This window comes from Pipistrellus kuhlii, unplaced genomic scaffold (assembly GCF_014108245.1).
Source record: "Pipistrellus kuhlii isolate mPipKuh1 unplaced genomic scaffold, mPipKuh1.p scaffold_m20_p_4, whole genome shotgun sequence".
Lineage (NCBI taxonomy): Eukaryota > Metazoa > Chordata > Mammalia > Chiroptera > Vespertilionidae > Pipistrellus > Pipistrellus kuhlii.
Genome location: NW_023425540.1, coordinates 14,423,447 through 14,443,991, shown reverse-complemented (window position 1 = coordinate 14,443,991; position 20,545 = coordinate 14,423,447). Strand labels below are relative to the sequence as shown.

At 38.4% G+C, this 20,545-nt stretch overlaps 1 protein-coding gene across 2 annotated transcripts in view; it reads left to right on the top strand.

Annotated features, from left to right (window-relative positions):
* Positions 1 to 14,917, top strand: part of RETREG1 (reticulophagy regulator 1) — a 99,674-nt gene extending 84,757 nt beyond the window's left edge. For both annotated transcript variants that reach the window (XM_036411243.2, XM_036411244.2), the window contains 6 exons: positions 2,546 to 2,672; positions 5,260 to 5,344; positions 7,277 to 7,414; positions 8,455 to 8,519; positions 8,759 to 8,885; positions 10,619 to 14,917. In XM_036411243.2, the coding sequence (XP_036267136.1) occupies positions 2,546 to 2,672; positions 5,260 to 5,344; positions 7,277 to 7,414; positions 8,455 to 8,519; positions 8,759 to 8,885; positions 10,619 to 11,112 (1,036 nt within the window). In that variant the 3' untranslated portion in view covers positions 11,113 to 14,917. The remainder of the gene's footprint in view (positions 1 to 2,545; positions 2,673 to 5,259; positions 5,345 to 7,276; positions 7,415 to 8,454; positions 8,520 to 8,758; positions 8,886 to 10,618) is intronic.
* Positions 14,918 to 20,545: the final 5,628 nt, after the last annotated feature.

Sequence of the window (20,545 nt, the reverse complement as noted above, 5' to 3'; positions counted from 1 at the left end):
TATAGGTAATTTTAAGAATTTATTATTAGACTAGGCTCCTTTTCAATTTTAGGCCATTTACTTATTGGAGTAATAAAACTTGTATACAAATATGTTGTTTCTTCTGAGACATGAATCCTAAGGTGGTATTATCAGAAGGTTCCACAATCTATATAAAATACCATCTTTTCAAAAAGTTTTTTTCATGGCTCTCATCAGCAGAAATATTTTTACTTCACAAGTACATACACTGAGGCAAAACTTAAGTGACATTTATATTTTGACTATAGGATGTGAAGTGAGATATACTCATGTAAGAATGTTATCAATATTAATAAAAGAATAGTATATAATATTAATTAGATCAGACATCCTTCCTGACAAAGCCAGGCCGGGGCAAAGCTGCCTGCCCACGGTCCCAAGCACCAGCACCTGTGGCTGCAGCCTAGGAGATGGAGAAAAGCCACCCACCCTGTGGTCCCAGGCTGGTCCTGGTTGCATGGGGCCTGCCAGGGGGAGGGAAGCCTGGGTCCCAGATGCAGGGCTGAGGCAGAGGCAATTGGGCAATCTGGCAGGCAGGCAGAGTGGTTAGGGGTGATTAGGCAGGCAGAGGTGGTTAGGGGCTATTAGGAAGGTAGGCAGAGGGGTTAGGTGTGATGAGGCAGGCAGGCAGGCTAGTGGTTAGGGGCCAGCAATCCAAGATTGCTAGAGGCATGTCAACTGCTGGTTTAGGCCAGATCCCTGTGTTCATCCCCTGAGGGATCACAGATTGGAGAGGTACAAGCCGGGCTGAGAGACTCCCCTCCCATGCATGAATTTTGTTCACTGGGCCTCTAGTTCATTAAATAAAAAGCATGATTATACATTTAAATAACAACACAATTTTAAATAGAGGCCACATATGTACATGTGTATATATAGGTGTAGCTTTAAGAATAGTTAAGTTGATTCTCATGTATCCATCACCAATATTATATACCTGAACCTAATATAATATTGTATGTCAACTGTAACTGAAAAATAAAATTTAAAAACACACATGATCAATACCCAGGAAGCTCCCCTGGGTCTTGCTCTGATTACATTCCCTGCTGATCCAGCTCCCTCATCCCATAACTCCTCTCTTGAATCTTGTTTTTTGTCCTTCCCTTGCTTAAACAATTGGTTAGCTTAGTGTGATAGTGTGATATTGAGCTTTACATAAATGAAATCATACTGTATATATATTCTGCTGATTTTTTCTTTCAATATATATATATATATATATTATTTTTTAATCCAATATTAAAACAAGTTTTGACTTGTCTGATGGCTACTGTTGTTGAATCCAGAGTTCAGCCTCACCCTGATAACCTTGTAATCATAGCTCAGATGATACAGCTCTCTCATAATCCCTTTCTTCTACTAGAATCATGTGTTTAGTTTATGGCCGTAACCTTAGCTCTATAGCAGTGCCTTCATCATGGGAGGCACTAATAGTTATTTATTAAATGAATGAATTTGAAGTCCCTAAGCAGAATTTGTTCGAACTGACATATTTTTGGATGAGTTGGGATTGCAAGAGTGGGATTTGTCATTGTAATTATAAGGAGTGCCCTATATTTGCTTGTGTTTCACTGAAGTTCCCGGGGTAGGGCAGGGAATGAGGGCAGGGACCCAGTGCATGCTTGGGTCATGCATTACATTCAACAAATTCTATGATGAGAATCTGGAATATATGAGTTTCTGTTGAGTTGAACAATTTTCTGTAGAGCTGACCAATTATAGTACATACTGAAAACGCACAGTTGGTGGTGTTGATGATGATGGTGGTGGTGATGATGATGACCATAAGATTGTTGCCAGGGTTTCTTTTAAGGTACTGTGGCTTCCCCATCCTTAAGCTTTGAATTATTTTTAACAAGTCCCACAGGGCCCTGTATGACCCAGTCCACTTTCTATGTTCCCAGCTTCATGCAATGAAATAGCACCTTTGCATATGTTGTACATTGTTCTTTCTGGTACTCTCTGAGCCCTTGTGATAATCTCCTGCAAATCCAGATTTTCATTTCAAGTGACCTCTTTTTAAATATATATAATTGATTTTAGAGAGGGAGAGATAGAATGATGAGAGATCAGTGACATCATTGATGAGGGAAAATCATTGATTTGCTGCCTCCTGCACAACCCCCACTGGGGATCGAGCCTGCAACCTGGGCATGTGCCCTGACCAGGAATTGAGGAGCAACCTCCTGGTTCATAGGTCAACGCTCAAACACTGAGCCACAACCAGTGGGCTCAAGTGACTTCTTCAGAGAAGATGTTGCAACGCCCCCACCCTGTACCTCTCCCTCACGGCCCCTTATTGTAACTGGGTGATTGTGTAGCTGGTGGTTTCATCTGTGTTTCTTCTCTTGGCAAATGAGCTTTGTTACGCAGATGTCTGGCTTGTTTACCTCTGCCCAGGGACTTTCCGGAGAGTGTTGCCAACAGTATGTGCTCAATAAATATTTGCTTCTGAAGCAATGAATGTTGAATTATTCAAAGTTCTGTTAAATTTTTTTTGTTTGTTTTCTTCTCTCTTTAGCTGGGAGGTTATCAATTCCAAACCAGATGAAAGACCCAGGCTCAGCCACTGTATTGCAGAATCCTGGATGAATTTCAGCATATTTCTTCAAGAAATGTCTCTTTTCAAACAGCAGAGCCCTGGAAAGGCAAGTTTCCCAGGATGAGAGAATGACTGTTTGTGCTTTAAATGGTGCAATAAACTTAGAAACAAATGAGTTAACTTATTTTATCAGCTTGTAAGTGGTCTCCAGTTCAGAAGACAATCTACTAGCAACACATCCCATAAGAGCTGGTATCAGGAAGGTTCAGAATCATTCATGTGTCAGCATTAGACAAACTTCATCATCATAGTTTGAAATTGGATTGGTTTCCTATTTTTATACCTATTTATCTAGTTCCTTAATGAAACGAATGATGATTGGTCTTGCCATCCAGACCAAGAAGAAAAAAATATTAAGAATTTCAGTTTATAGTAGTCAGCCTGGTTCTGAAGTCAAAGGGAGATGAAATGAACTCTTAGTCATTTGGAGGGTTTTGGGGAGATAATTGGGTCTCTCTTTTAATCTAAAAAGTGGAGTTTCTTATGTTATTTATTTTAAAACCTTGGCAAAAAAAATTATAGTGATTATATACGTGGAATGAGTATTTTTAAAAGTAAGTTGAAAACCTATGAGAAGAATTGTAAGCGGTCTGAAGGGATTACATGGAGAAGTTCACATGCCTGCGTGAGTGTGTGCAGAGGCAGCTTCAGCTGTGATCCTGATAGCAAGGGTGAGGTGCAGAACCACCATGGGCCCTTTCCCTTCCAGTGTCATGTTCAGGTTGTCATGTTCAGGTTGCTCCAACGCCCACCTGTAGTTGGAAGGAAGAGCCTAGGAATGTCGACATTTGCAATCCCTCTCGTTGTACCATGTACAGGCACTCTCTTGACTTCAATGCCTAGTACTAAATAGTACAGCTACGCTGGGACACATTTTGAGCATATTAAAGTAGCAAGGTGGTATATGAATGGATTTTAAAGAATCACTGAAGGTGATTTTTAGAATAGATATCTATATAGTGATTGTGGGATTCATTTTTATGCCTATTTTACTAAAACTATTAAACATTTTTAGGAGATTCTGAACTTAAAGCTTCATTGGGACCCAAGTCACTTAGCTTAGGAGGATGGTCCTACAGATTTAGAGGATAATATGAAATCCCTTCCCCAAAGTGAATTCTAAATTTACTAATGCTCTTGACTCGTTTGTTCTTTAGAATTTTAAGGGTTTTCCTCTTCCATTTTACTACTAGAATATCATATTCTTCAAGGGCCCCTAATATTTCAGAAATAACTGTTAATTTAGTTCTGAAAGTTCATTAATTCTCCTTTTGACTTAATTAACCTTGTGCCAAGGAATAAGAAATCAAAGATAATCTGATTAGAAAACCTCCTTGCTCTTCCACTTAATCAGTTACGAATACTATATTCACATGTCTTTTAAAATTTTCTTATTTTTGCCGAAACTGGTTTGGCTCAGTGGAAAGAGCGTCGGCTTGCGGTCTGAGAGGTCCCAGGTTCGATTCCGGTCAAGGGCATGTACATTGGTTGCGGGCACATCCCCAGTAGGGGGTGTGCAGGAGGCAGCTGGTCGATGTTCTTCTCTCATCGATGTTTCTAGCTCTCTATCCCTCTCCCTTCCTCTCTGCAAAAAATCAATAAAATATTTAAAACATAATAAAATAAAATTTCTTTATTTTCCTTGTTTATCAGTTTAATGCCATAATTTAAAGATGAAGCAAAAGAAGTAAGATGTTTTATTTTTTAAATATTATATTTTTATTGATTTCAGAGAAGAAGGAAGAGGGAGATAGAGAAACATCAATGATGAGGGAGAATCATCGATCAGTTGCCTTCTGCACACCCATACTGGGGATTGAGCTGGCAACCCCAGGCATGTACCCTAATTGGGAATCGAACCTATGACTTTCTGGTTCAAAGGTCAACATTCAAACATTGAGCCACACCAGTCGGGCAAGATAATTTATTTTTAAGATTAGAGTGTGGAAAATATGTGAGAAAAATTATGGAATAATTTTTCTATCTTTATGTTTAAATTTCTAAAAACAACCAAGATTTTTTGGGAGAGTTATGAATGATGGAAGGAAAATAATCATGTTTCACTGTGGGAATTTCATTTCATTCACAGCTGGTTTCTAAGTGATGTAGAAGTGAATCAATTTGCTATAGTTATGGAGGTTGATGACAATGGCCAGTAGAGTTATCCCAGCAGCTTATCAGCTGTGCAAATTCCTGTTATGTTTAGAGAAATGCCTCTAATTTCTGTAACATGTTTTGCTTATAGAAGTGGTTTGAACTTTCAGATTTAGCTCCTAAGCTGCTTTATATCCAGTGGGTGATCCTGAGTAAGAGAAATTTCTGGAAGCATATAAATCTTCAGTTGTCTGGCATCTGGCAGCACTAAAAGCCACAGGCATGATTAATGGGAGACATTGTGCCCTGAGCCAGAAATTACCTTCTGGAACGTCAGAATGATTATTACCAAGTGTGAAAATGGAGTAAGGCTGGTTGAATGCTGTAGTCATTAGTTAGAACTAAGGGCAATAGAACACTGAAAAGGCTTTACCATGTTTAAAAGATCAGATATAGAAAAATAATTGTGTGTGTATCCTGCACTCTGAAATGTCCTGGTATTATGCATAACCGGCATGTTTTATTTCTCTGATTTCTAGTTTTGTCTCCTGGTCTGCAGTGTGTGCACATTTTTTATGATCTTGGGAAGTTACATTCCTGGGGTTATACTCAGCTACCTACTCTGTAAGTATAGCAGAACATTTGGCTAGTGTATGTGGTGCACGTGGTATCATTTAACGGTCAACAAGACCATCCATAGTTTGGAAGAGGAGGGATGAGTTCTTAATTATAAAGCAAGTTGATTGTTCTTTAATTTCATCTGTCCAAAGTTTCTCCTTTTCCTCGAAATTTGTTTATATTTTAAAATTGGAAGAATAGTTGCCAAAAGGCAGGATTATAAGTAATTAATGTTACTTTAAATTATGTCTTAAAGCTATAAATAAGTATACTCCCTACCCCCACAGACACACGAATACCTTTGCCCTTGTGCATGTTCTGTGGCTCAAAAAATAGTTAAACCACAATGAGATACCATTACACCAGAATGGCTAAAATTAAAAATGCTGATCATATCAAGCATTAGCAAGGATATGGAGCAACTGGAATTCTCACATACTGTTGGTGGGTAAGTAGAATAGTACAACCACTTTGGATAACAAGTTTGGCAGTTTCTTAAGAACTACTTTATATCCCATTTCATAGCTAGGTGTTTACCCAAGAAAAATGAAAGCATTTTTCCACAGAAAGACTCATGAATGAATGTTCATAGCAGCTTTATATGTAGTAGCCAAAAATGAAACACAATTCATATGTGACCATCAATAGATATATAGAAAAACAAATTGTGGTATGTCCATACAATGGGTTTTTATTCAGCATGAAAAACATCAATATGTGCAGCAATCTGGATAAATCTCAAAATAATTGAGTGGGAGTAGTCTGGTTTTTTTTAAAGAGTATATAATGTGTGATTTTATTTATGCACCATACAAACTAATTTTTAGTGATAAAGCTGACCAATGGTTGCCTGAGGGTGAGGTAGGAGAGGTCAGGGATAGGCAGGAGGAAAGGGTTAATAGACACATGTGGAAACTGGATGATAGTAGATATGTTCACTTTCTTAATTGTGGTGATGGTTCCTTAGTTGTATGCCTGGCTCAAAACTTATCAAATTGTACACTTTAAATATGTGTAATTTACTGTGCATCAATTATAATTTAAAAATGCTGCAAAAAATGTAAATTTCCTGCTTCTCCTGAAAAATCTGATTTAGTGATACCACACTTAGGTGGTGTGGGCATGCTCCACTTAATTCACTCTCATACTTGCCTATTTTTCTCACACCAGCTTTTAAAATTTTTACATACCACCTTGGCTGCTAGAGGTATTTGAGTTTGCATGTCCTATTTAAAAGGTAAATAGGCACATTTCCTAACAACAACAAAGAAATAAACATCAGGGAAGGCAATACAACCTTCATTTTTTTGTTTGTTTTCCCAATGCATACCACAGATGGCACATGGTCCGAGCTCAAATCCATTCTCCCAAATAGAATTCTTGTAGATTGTCTGCCTCTCATCTGCCTTGTTCAGCAGGTAGAGGAGAAGAGAGCAGAGAAGGGGAGTCTGATATGGGCCAGGCATTATTCAGATGGGTTGTATTTGATTTATTTACCCTTCTCAACAGCCCTGAAATAACATTATCACAATATGTCTGAAAAGAGGCAAGTAGATAATAATTTTCCCATGGTGCAGTTGCATTTAATAAATAAGTAGAAAATTTTTAACCCAGGACTGTTAGCTGGAAAGCATGGAATCCTTGTATAAATTTGAGGGTAAAGGATTGAAGGGAGAGAGTTGATCCGATTGTAAGTCTTTGAAAACAATGACTATAAACGTGTGTGTCAATGCGCATGCATGTAGGAATGAATGTTGTTATTTCAGGGAGAAGAATTGAAATTATATACTTATTTCACAGAAGCATTTCCCTAAGGAAAATAACAACAACATTCTGTTTGTCAGTAAGGGGAATTGAAATATTTTTGTGAAATACAAAGATGTAGCCTTTTGAAATGAAGATCATCTTACCCACACTCTCTTCCTTCTTATATTTCAGTACTGTGTGCATTTTTGTGTCCACTGTTTAAATGTAATGATATGGGACAAAAACTATACAGCAAAATCAAGTCAGTTCTGCTGAAACTAGATTTTGGAATTGGAGAATATATTAACCAGAAAAAACGCGAGAGATCTGGTAGGTAAAGTTTGACTTTCAGATTCCACACATGAAATGAGACATCAGTGGGCTATTGATTATGAAATCACCTTCCGTACATTTCAGGGTGTTTGCCTTTTACAGCATATTATTACAGAAGCTCACTCCCCTCCCCAAAGTAACATAACCTTTCCTATTTAGTTAGATTTTTATTATCTTCTGAAACATACAATAAATGGACTTTCTAATTAAATTTCAGAGAGGGAGAAAATAATTCAACCATTCCATATTTGCTATTTATGATTTACTTTCTTTAATTTGCTTTGTTTTGGGGTGAGCTATTGCAAATAAAAAATGACAGGTAGGACTAAGAATGTGGGAACCATAGAAGAGGAATCAAAAGAATGGGAAGGGAAATAAAATACATAGAGGAAAAATCAGTGTCATCAATTTTCCCTTTTTAACTTGTCCTGTGACCTTATACGTTCTCAAACTATAGCACGCATCACAACTGCCTTTTCATAAAAAGGCTTATTAAAGCAGAGATTGCTGGGCCAGCTGCTAGAGTTTCTGATTCAGTTGATCTAGGTCAGTGGTCAGCAAACTCATTAGTTAACAGAGCCAAATATCAACAGTACAATGATTGAAATTTCTTTTGAGAGCCGAAAACCAACTTCTGTGCATGGGCCTTGAAGTTTCAATCGCACTGTAGGTGCTCGCCCCCAAGTGGTATTTTGTGGAAGAACCATACTCAAGGGGCCAAAGAGCAGCATGTGGCTCGTGAGCCGCAGTTTGCTGACCACTGATCTAGGGTAAGGGCTGAGAACTTGCATTTCTAACAAGTTCCCAGTGGTGCTGATGCTGCTGGTTCAGAGACCACACTGTGAGAACGCTGATATGGACCATTCCCCTTGGAAATCAGACCTCTGCAAATAAGTGAAGCCTGTTACGTGCAAACACTTAATTCCGTAGAAGCGTTGGAGAAAATGAGGAATGTGAGTAAGGAAATGTATTGGATAAAATACATCTATGTCTAAGCTGGCCAGGAAACTGAAAGCTCCCTAATTTTTTCTCAACAGAAGCAGACAAAGAAAAAAGTCACAAAGATGACAGTGAATTAGACTTTTCAGCTCTTTGTCCTAAGGTATTTTTTTTTGTTTAGTTTTTCCATTTGTTCCTATGTAGTTTGACTGTAAATTGATTTAAAGCCAGAATGATTTTCCCAATCGATTCCTCCTATTTCTCTAAGATGATTGAACAATTATGAAAGGAAAAATACTCACCTGGTTTTTATTAGTCTGACATTTTTGGTGGTAGTATGGAGTTTTCAAAAGATTTGCCACAGAAGTTTAGAATGTGCCACTGGTATTTATATTAACACAGATTAGCCTCACGGTGGCTGCCAAAGAGTTGTCTGTGTCCGACACAGACGTCTCCGAGGTCTCCTGGACTGACAATGGGACCTTCAACCTTTCAGAAGGATACACTCCACAGACAGACACTTCTGACGGTATGCTCACATTTCTCTCTCTCTTTTTTGTTTTTCTGAGTGCATGCAGAAATATTTAACTCTGTCTACTGCTGAATGGCTAACCAAAATAGGGTATATACCCTGTTTCCCCGAAAATAAGACAGTGTCTTATATTAATTTTTTCTCCCAAAATTGCGCTAGGTCTTATTTTCAGGGGATGTCTTATCTTTCCATGCGCAAGGTCTTATTTTCGGAGGATGTCTTATTTTCGGGGAAACATGGTATCTATACAATGGCCTGTCATGTGGCTATCGAAATGAAGTATTAATACTTGCTACAACATGGATGAATCGTGAACACTTTAGGCAAAATGAAAGAAGCCAGACTCACAAGGCTAGATATATTGAATAAATCCATTTATGTGACAAAGCCATATAAATGGATAGTAGATATGTGGCTAATACAGGGCCTGGGGAAGAGGGAATGGTGAGTGGAATCATATGGATTTCTTTCTTCTTGTGTTTTTTTTTTGTATGAGTTTCTTTTGGGATTCATGAAAATGTTTTAGCATTAGATAGTGGTGATGGTTGTACAGCTTTGTGAATATATTAAAAACCACTGAGTTGTACACTTTAAAGGGTAATTTGGTAATATCTGAATTATATGTCAAAAGCTAATATTTTTTGAGTATGAGAAACAAATCTAAAGCCAGTATTCAAAATCTGCTTTTATTTAGAAAACATATAAATATTGACAGTGAACAAAATGAACTTCTCCAATGTCTGGTGACCTTGTTCATAGTGGTAATGGGAGGAGGGGAAGAGAAAAACCAATCCCACATATCTGAGGCTAGCCTCATTCACAGGGACTGAGCATTTGGAGGCCAAGTCCCCCAAATCCAAAGCTGACTCCAAGGTTACTCTTCAAAGTCAGTTTTAAAATAAACAACAACATTTGCTTTCAAATGTACCAAATTTTACAAGTGTTCCTACATGTATTCAGGACACTGTTTTGGTTAAAATGGTATGAACTGTTTTGAAAATACATTTTTTTCATTGATTTTTTTAGAGATAGAGGAAGGGAGAGGGAGAGAGAAACATCTGTGAGAGAGTGAAACATGGATCAGCAGCCTCCTGCACGCCCCCCCTATCAGGGATCAAGCCTGCAGCTATTTTTTATGTAAAGCCACATGTTTCCATATGCTTTGAGGTGGAATGTGGAATAGAAGGAGCAATAGCTTCTTCTGATTAATTGATTTAAAACAAACACAGACTACAGATACTCTGATCTTCCTGGATGAAAATGCTGAGGTTGGGTAATATTCCCCATCTGCTATACCAGATACCATGCAAACTCCAATTGAAGTTTTTCTTATTCTGTGATCATACATGTCCACAATGGCTTACGCTAATTTCCTCCCCAGGGGCAGGATGAAATATTTGGTTATGGTGAACATTTAAATTTAAATTTTAGTCAAAGCCTCAAGCTAATGTTAGGTCGAATAGTGATTATGTCCACTGCTTTGTGCTTATGAGGCAAGTTAAAGACATGGGGGGGGATGTGTAGTATTTGTGTGGTTATGGAGAGATGGTGCCCCAGATTTGGGAGGGGTCCGATATGTGTAGTTAAGTTTACTTAAACTGAACCAGGTGGCTAGATGAAGGCCAAGGTTGCCCAGAGGGTTCAGATTAAAATCAGTATCTTTTAGACAGCTCTCTCATTTCAGATTTATCATGGTGCTTAAGCATGAACTTCTGTTGTACCTTTCGCAGATCTTGACCGACCTGGTGAGGAAGTTTTCTCTCGAGGCCTTTCAGATTTTCCATCTCTAGAAAATGGCATGGGAACAAACGATGAAGATGAATTAAGCCTCGGCTTGCCCGCAGAGCTCAAGGGAAAAAAGGAGCAGTTGGACAGTGGTCTCAGACCCAGCAAAGAGAGGCCATCATCCACTGGTCTCACCCTTCCTCTGAGCAGTGACCAAACCTTTCACCTGATGAGCAACCTGGCTGGGGACGTCATCACAGCTGCAGTGACTGCTGCCATCAAAGACCAGTTAGAGGGCGCGCAGCAAGCCCTTTCTCAGGCGGCACCCAGCCCGGGAGAGGACACAGACACTGAAGAAGGTGATGACTTTGAACTCCTTGACCAGTCAGAGCTCGATCAAATTGAGAGTGAATTGGGACTTTCACAAGACCAGGAAGCAGAGGCACAGCAAACTAAGAAGTCTTCGGGCTTCCTTTCAAATCTACTCGGAGGCCATTAGTCTGGAATCGGCTTTATGACAGAGCACAGATAACTACCAAAAAATTTCAAACAAGCAAAAAACAAAACAAAAAAAAAAGGAAAAAAATGTTTTTGAACTGTGAGCTTTACTCATTGCTTTAGATTATTTTGTCTTATTTTCTCTTCTGCAGTGAATTAATTGGATATATATCAGCTGATACTGATAGATAGACTTATCTGATAGTTATTTTTATGTAATAAGCATGGAAATGAAAAAAAAATATGTATATACAATTGACCCTTGAACAAATGGGTTTGAACTGTGCAGGATTATGTCAATAAATACTATAAATGTATTTTCTCTTCCTTATGATTTTCTTAGATATTTTGTTTCTCTAGCCGACTTTCTTGTAAGAATACAGTATATAATACATAAACAAGACATGTTAATCAACTGTTTGTGCTATCAGTAAGGCATCTGATCAGTGGTAGGCTATTAGTAGTTACATTTTGGGGCGAGTCAAAGATATACACAGATTTTTGACTGCGCAGTGGGTCGGTGCCCCTAACGCCTGCATTGTTCAAGGGTCAACTTGATGTGTATGTATATGTATGCGTGTATGTGTGTACACATACATATATATACACACACATATACATACATACTGTGTTTTCAGACATGAATATTTGGGGTTATTTTTAGAGCAAAAAGAAAACATGAAATTATTGAGATACTTCCATAAGTACTCCTTACTTTTTCTTGCAATTTTCTCTGCAATTAATTTTTCAAGCATGCAAGAACAGTTTATTGTAATTCACTGAAACATTAATAACTAATTGGGAATACATGTTATATCAGCCCCCTTTGTTCCTAACATTGGGAAACATAAATATTTTTGGTGGGTTTTGTTGTAAAAAGATAAAAATTGTCGAGGCATCTTTAATTGAAGATTTGAAAGAAAATATCAGAATTAATTTCCTAGGAAAAAATCTTAAAATTATTTAATTCCTTTGGATAGGCTGGTACATTTCCATTGTTATTTCTGCAGTTGTAGATTTAGGCTTACTTAAAAATGGCATGCTCCATTGACTGTCAGCTCTAGTCCCGCAATGGGTGGTATTAACCCATAGAAAGCAAGTAATTATAGATCAAGTATACCGCTGTAAACAGATATTGGGCTATGTTTTGTGGTTCAATTATCATATATTTGTAATAGAGATATCATGAGTGCAGAGCTATTTTGCCTGCTCAGATCAAGGTTAAGCCCTCATCTTTGATATTGTGTCATGGGGAAAAAACCTTCTCTCAAAATCATGAAACTAGTTCCTGGTCTGTTCTGTGAGTGATGTGGTCATAAGCAGTAGAGAAAAATAACTGTTTTTATAGTCTGCATAAATTCTCCTACAGGAGAAAAACTTGCTTGGCTTTAATATGTATTTATTTGCCAATGAAGTCTAAATATTTAATGTTTCTCACTTGGAAGCTAGAATATGTTTTTCCATTATTTTAAACTTTTTAAAATCAAATTTGTTGGAGGTTTTTAAGAAAGGACTAAAGAACAGAAATCAAGCTAATTGTGTTTTTTCGATGTAGCATTTAATAGTGTTGAGAGACCATGCCAGCAATACCAACAGTCCCTTCAATCTTCAGTACTGCTGGCATTGCCACAAATGCACACAGACATCTGAGACCCTCAGAAAGGAAGGATAATCCAAGAATATAGGAAATCTGTGCTCTACACCCCTTCATTTGATTTTCTAAAGGATAGGCTAATCATAAGTAATCTGACATTTTAATATAGCAGCTCTTATTTATTTTTTTCCTTCTGAGATATTAAAATATCTAGACTGAATTTTGCCAAATGTGTAAGGGAGAGAAATTACTGAAGACTTTGAACACCTGCTTTTTGTGAGTGACTCTGCTTATATGTCATTAGTGCCTCATGACTGTGTTTGATGTCCTTTATTGATACACAGTGAGCCTGTGCCTTCATTATCTTGCCCATTTTGGTACAAATGAAAACTTGGTGTTAGATCTATGAACTGTGTGTGTGTGGGAGAAATATACCTGAATTCTATTCAATAAGAGTTTCTAGACATGAAGAAAAATACAGTCACATATTTCCAGTGGCAACTAGGATTCACCCCCTCCCCCCCCCCTTTTTTTTTTTAACATGTATGTTTCTTCATTTAAAAAATATTTTTGGCCATAAAGTCAAAAAGATTGAAAGTCATTTCAATTTCTTCATTGAGGGGGAAATAAGAAGTTAAATAATCCAAATAATTAAAGAATGTGTTACAATTCAGTGGACAAGCTTACACAAGAAGATAAACTCAGAGTTTATGGTATGAACAATGCACTAGAATCAAATGTTGTTAACTTAAATCAAAAGGGTCTTTGGGACGGGGAGGGAATGAGGACAAGGGAGAGTAGAAAAAGGTGTTACCAGCACTATGGAGAAGAAATGTCAGCTCTCTATCGGCAGTGGCTTTCTCACCTCATATCTTCACTGTCTGCCTATGAACCTGGCACTTCAATGTGATTTGTTCGAGAATATGATCACAAATTTACACATACAATAATGGTACTCTTAATTCAAACTAACAGAGGGGTTTTGTTTTGTGTGTGTCTATGATTTTTTTGTTTGTTTGTCTTTTGGTGGGGGAACATTATATATAAGCTTGTTTCTGATTTTAAGATATAGTAACAGTAAACCCTGTGGCTGATCTGGTAAAGGGGGCGGGGGGGGGGGGCACACTCTATATCCCTTACCATCAGGATTGATGCAGTCATTAAAATCTGAAGCATGGATTTATTTTTTAATTATAGAAGAGTTGTAGAAAAATGTTTTGCTCATTTCCAGTAGAAAATGTTGAGCAAAACAATGAAAATAATATATATTGATCATGCATATTGATCTGAAACAACAAAGCAGAGTCCAAGAAGGTCAAGTTTGCTTTGGAAGGTCAACCCAGGGTTAAAGTAGTGTTTATATTCTCATTCTGAAACATCTTTGCTTTTTCCTACCCTAAAAATCTTCAAAAGTGAATTTTAAAAAAAATTGCCCCTCTCCAGCTTAGTAGTCTTTTAAGAAAAGAAACTTGTATAAGATTTTGCAATTGGAAAACATCCTCAACAGCTTTAGGCATCTCCCTCCAATATTTGAAATAAGAGCAACTTTCCTTTAAATATTGTAAGTGGCAAATGCCAACATACTTCTGATTTTAGGTCAGAGGCAAGTCTACATTTAAGAAAAATATAATTTAGTTGATGTAGAGTTTACACTGCTCCAGCTATATTGGTTATAAGGTAGAAATTATTCTGAAAAAAGTTAAACTGTTGTCATAGGTCATTTGTGATCATGATGGAATTAAAAAATCCCTGAACTATTTTTGTATGCATTGTTCCTCCATTTCCACCAAAGCATTTCAGCTGGGATGGAATGTCAGAAGTAGGCCTTTGGTTCTGATGTTAAAATTATGGTCCTAATTCACAATGTCAAAGTCACATAACATCCTAAGACCACCACCTCAATTTCCCCAACATAAATTAGGAAACTAATTTTTATTTTCTCATAGGGATGATTTGAGAATGAATGGGAGAGGAAAAAAGCATTTGAAACACTTTCAGGGGATAAAAAAGCTGTATAAAACCAAGATAGTGATTCCCTCTCCCCGCCTCCCCCCCTAGCCTGTGTTTCAACTAAACCATCTTTTTAAATAAGAAAACAGTCAATAAGTACCTGCTTATAAGAAAACTCTGTTTCTTTCAATGGGCCTACCACTTTATTGGCCTCATAACCCAATAAATGCTGTGAAATAAAGGATGAAAAGTTTTGCAAAAATGTATTATTTCAGCTGACTCTGGACTATGTGTGAGATTCTTCACTAATCATTTTTAATGGTTCTGACACTTACTGGCTGTGGGACTCTAGTCACCTAATAACTCTGTACTTGTTCCCTTTATCTATAAAATTAACATATAACACCCCCCCCCTAATATGATATGAGGATAAAGTGTCTAAGACTGGGGTTGGAAAACTATGGCCTGTGGGCCAAAGCTGGCCTGCAACCTTTTTGTATGGAATACCAGCTAAGGCATTTTTAAAAAACATTTTTAAATAGAATATTTTATGACTTGAAAAATATGAAATTCAAAATTCACCATTCATAAATTAAGTTTTATTAGAACATGCCACACTCATTCCTATACTGCTAATGGCGGCATTCATGCTTTCACAGAAAAGTTGAATAGTTGTGACAGAGCACATAAGGCTACAAAGCCTAAAATATTTACTATCTGGCCCTTTATAGGAAAAGTTTGCCAACCCTTGACCTAATACACAGAAAACAATGACACTTGGGATTGTGTGTAATTTCTGTGACTACCATTAAGAGTTTGTTTTTTGTTTTTTTCAGAAGAACAGGGTTAGATAAGTTGCTCAGTTACACAGCACATGCTTGCGTATAACTGGGGCACACAGCTCCTAGCCTGTGGCCCCTTGAACTGTGAGGATGGGGTGGGAGAAATTGTTTACTGAAAATCACAATACTTAACATTTTTTCTTATGACCACAGAATTTATAGAAATTGTAAACCACTTATTAAATGTTTTGTTTTCTATATTTGTTACCCCTGATAGGTAACTTCAACCAACCCTAACTCCTTTACAGTTTTCCTATTGAAACCCTGCAGTATAGGAATGTGAAAAGTAGTAAACTGAAACTAGCAAATATTGTGATCACTACTATATAAATTGACTTGAAGGTGACCTTATTTTTTTAATTACTGAAAATCAACATTACAACAACTAGCCTAGAAAGGAACCACTTGTCATGGTGCTGCCAAAGTTACAGTGTGCACCAGAACACCAGCACCTCGGTCATTGAGTGAACTAACTCAGGGTCTATGTCACAGTATCCAGGACTTTTCAATATTTACAAGTCTAAAAAAAAATTTTTTTTTGTCATAGGCGGGCTCAGTTTAAATTCTTCAGTAGGATGATTAATTGGTAATGCACCTTTTAAATAATTTGTCAGCAGAGATTAGAAACATTAACATAGTACCTGGAAAATTTAACTCAAAGGTCTTTTAGGCTTGCATTTACCGCAGAGCTATAGGCTGCAGACCTGCTCTTTTCTGGTATTTTTCTAGTCAATTCTAGCTTTTGCTGCTGGATCTACTGAAGGCCCAGTTCTATTCCTGATGCCCAAATAAACTGAGATACTTTTGCCTCCCTGCTGTTTACCAATGAAAAATAAGCAAAAATTTCTATAGATTTCAACACTTTACCCAATGATAACTTTGTATTCTCTAGTCTTATTTTCCCTTCTTTCACTGTATCCAATGCTTCACCTAAACATGACATATTCTAAATATGTCATTTATTTTCCTTCTTCCACAGTTTTTCTTCTTTTTCTACTTGCAGATGAAGTCCTCAATATTTATACTTGCAGATCAAGTCCCCTCTTTCAGTACCCATCTGGAATGGGTCAACTCCTTAATGAAAACTCATCTGTTCTCCCTAATGGATGAACTTTCTCTATTGTAACGACCCCATTGCCTCTTTATATTTCATTGTGCATGACCCCATCATTATGGTATTAGTTAATTGTGTACCATTCATAACAAATCCCAAAATGAAAGTAGGGCTGTCTTCTTTTAGAACTAGATGAGTAGCATAAAGGATAGGTGATGTGATTTATAATAAAAAATATACATGCCTAGCCCAGAGCTCCTAAAACCTTTGGAATTTCCAAAATGAAGAGAGCTATATAGGTGTCTTTTGTTATGTTAATGAGGCAACTTTTGGAAAGCATCTAGGTATTCTAGCCAAGAGTGTAGGGCACCCCAAACTCCACAGGGATAAAATCTTCTATGTTTAGAACCCTTCCAGACATGGCTCATGTATCTCTTCATCTGGCTGTCCATTTGTATCCTTTACTGTCCTTTGTAATAAACTGGTAACCTAGTAAGTAAACTGGCTTCCTGAGTTCTGTGAACTGTTCTAACAAATTAATCAAACCTGAGAAGGGGGGCATGGGGAGCCGTGGGGTATGGTGGTATCTCCAAGTAGAGAGTGACCAGAGTGAGTTGAGATATAGGACACTCAGTTGGTGTTGGAGAATTGCTTGGTGGTATGGGGTGGGGGGAGAAACCAAACAAACAGTGGAGACAGGTAGAATGGGAGAAAGGTTATGAAAACCAGGCAAAGTAATTTTCATTTCTGCCTAAGGGCAACAAATAACCATGCTTGAACAGAGGAATGACATAAAAGGAACAATGGTTTAGGAAAATCTGACTTAATTTTGCACTTTAAAAAAATTCTTTTGAAAATACTGAACAGTCTCTGTATAGCTCTAGCACGACTGTAGTGTACAGCAATGAAAGGTGTCCCTGTCTCAACAGAGCTTACAGGCTAGTGTGGGTGATGTAACTACTAGTATGATGCCATCCTGGTTTGCCCAGGTGGAGGGGTGTCCTGGGATACTAGACTTTCAACGCTAAAACTGGGAAACAGTCAAACAGCAAGTGCCAGTGGTAGCCAATTTCCCAAAATGGTCCCCAAAATACCCCACTCCTGCCCTGTAGACCCCTCCACATTAAATAAGGTCAATCTTTGTAAGTACAGTCATGTACACAATAAACACGTTTTGGCCAATGATGGACCACAGTTATGAGGGTGGTCCCATAAGATTATAATAGAGCTAAAAAATTCCTATCACCTAGTGACACACAACACATTACTCACATATTTGTGGTGACGCTGATGCAAACCTGCCAGTCATATAAAAAGTACATACAGTACGTACTTGTTATAATAAAAGCCTATGCCACTGGTTTTTGTGTTTACTTTTTATTGGTGTGTACTCTAATTATAAAAAAAAAGTTTGCTGTGAAACAGTATGCTGTGTTCTGCCAGCAGCAGCCTCATAAATCTCCTGTTGACTACATTTGGGTTGTATCATTTTTTTCTTTAAAATTTTTCTCTCCTTTAATTTTTTTAAAGTGCAGAATTGTCAGATTTTCCTAAACCATTGTTCCTTTTATGTCATTCCTCTGTTCAAGCATGGTTATTTATTGCCTTAGGCAGAAATGAAAATTACTTTGCCTGGTTTTCTTATGAAAATTACTTTGCCTGGTTTTCTCCCATTCTATCTGTCTCCACTGTTTGTTTGTTTTTTTTCCATACCACCAATTCTCCAACACCAACTGAGTGTCCTATATCTCAACTCACTCTGGTCTCTCTCTACTTTTTCTCTTGTACTTTATTTAATCTCGTGTTTTGTACAGAAACCTGCTGTACAGGCTTGTAAAGTGGAAGCAACAGGTTACACCACACAGTCTAGGTATGTAATAGGCCATACCATCTAGATTTGTGTAAGTGCGTGCACTCTATGATGCTCACATAACAAAACTGCCTAACTTGTATTTTTCAGAGCTTTCCCCCATCACTAAACAGCACACGACAGCGACAGCACATTGTGGAAACTGAGTGACTTCCCAGACCAGGTCGTAAAACATTATGGCTTCCACTTTGCTCTCTTTGGAGGAAGCCAATTGCCATGTTATGAGAACACCCAACTCTGTGAGGAACCCAAACCTCTTGCTATCAGCCTGTAAACAAGCCATTTTTTCAAGGTGTCCTTCAGCCACAGTGAAACCTTCACATGACTTCAGCCCTGGCCCACATGTTCATTATAATTTTGCAACACCCTAAGCCACCTACATTCCTGATTTACAGAAACTCAGTTAATCAAAGTTTATTGTTTTAGGCTGCTAAGATTTTGGGTAATTTCATAGAGTAATAAATAATACAGTGTTATAGAGAAAAGTTATGCTTGAGAGTTGGGGGTAAGAACTATCTATACTAATAATGGCCTAGGTGGTTGTCACACCCTCATGCTGTGATGCCCTCATGCCGTCACAATCCCACAATCCATCACCAGAAGACTGAGTATCCAGCAGGTGCACACAGGTGGGCTGGGACTGGAAGCTGCGTGTGCACCACAGCAGTGGGACACAACAAGGTTTGGGGGTCCTGTGGCCCCATACAGCATGGAGGTGGGACCCCCAGCCCCCACCTACCTCTTTGGGGCAATCCACCAAGGAGCTCCAAATGGGTGGGCAGGGACTATCACTTTGGGGTGATCTATCACGGGGCTCCTGCACTGTGAGAGGGCATAGGCCAGGCTGGGGACCTCCCGCCTACCCCCTACCCCAAGTGCACGAATTTCATGCACTGGGCCTCTAGTATTTGATAAAAGGGTTTGGATAGACCTCTCTTGTAAAGGTATTTGGGCAGAAACCTTGAAGGAAGTAATCTAGTAAAAGAATGTTCCAAGCAGAACTTAAAGGATTTCTAAGACTTAGTACCAACAAAAGATGTTGGCTTAGTCTAGTTAGAAGAACAGCACAGTTTCAGTATGACTGAAGAGAAGTGAGCTGAGTGGGAAAGGCGGTGTGGCAGGAGGTCAGAGGTAGGGGGGTCAGGGTGGTGGCAGATCATATAGGACTTCCTAGAACAAAAAGTAGCTTAGTCTGTTCAAGCTGCCATAACAAAATGCCATAGGCTGGGTGCCTTGTAAACAACTAATTTATTTCTCACAGTTCTGGAAGCTGGAAGCCCATGATCAGGGTGGCAGCATGGTCTGGTAAGGGACCTCTTCCTTGTCACAGATTCTTACTGTATCCTCTCCTGGATATCTTTGAAAAAACACTAACCCTATCATGAGGGCAGAGCCTACTCACCTCCTGAACCCCCCCCCCCATCCCCCCACATCACCAGCTTGGACATTAGGTTTCCTTTTGACATATGAATTTGGGGAGGGGGGTGGGGCACAAAAGTTCAGAGATCATAGTAGAAAGATGCTTGAATTTTATTCTGAATCAAGGGAAGCCCCTGGAGGGTTCTGAGTAACACGGCAACGTTGCCTTGATCTAGATTTTTAAAAACATCTCTTATCTTCTTTGGTGGTAAGAGCCACTTGGATTCTGAAGATGCAAGGTTCAGTACGTAACTGTGATGACTGGTTCAGTTAGGCTGTATAGAAGAGTCTCAGCACTCTCTTAAGTCTTTTAACATCCATGTTTCCTATAAACTGCGAGGCTTCATCTGAGGCCACACATGAAGTGCGGCTAGTCCGAATGGAGATGTGCTGTTCATTGTCCAATACACTCGAGTTCCAAATTTAGTACCGACACACGAATGCAAAATTTCATTCAATCTTTTGGATGATAATATTGTGGATATACTACTGGGTTAAGTAAAACATATCAATCTTAACCTCTTTCTTTTTGTTTTTTAAAATCCTGACTACTACGCGATTTTGGATTTGATTTTGGATTAGATTTCTGCTGGGCAGGGACTCGGCTGGCTCTTTGATCCTAGCTGGCATCTTTTCATTCAGGACTTCGCTTGAAGGTTCGCCCTATACACCGGGCTCAGGCCTGGACTCCGCGGTTTTCCCTGT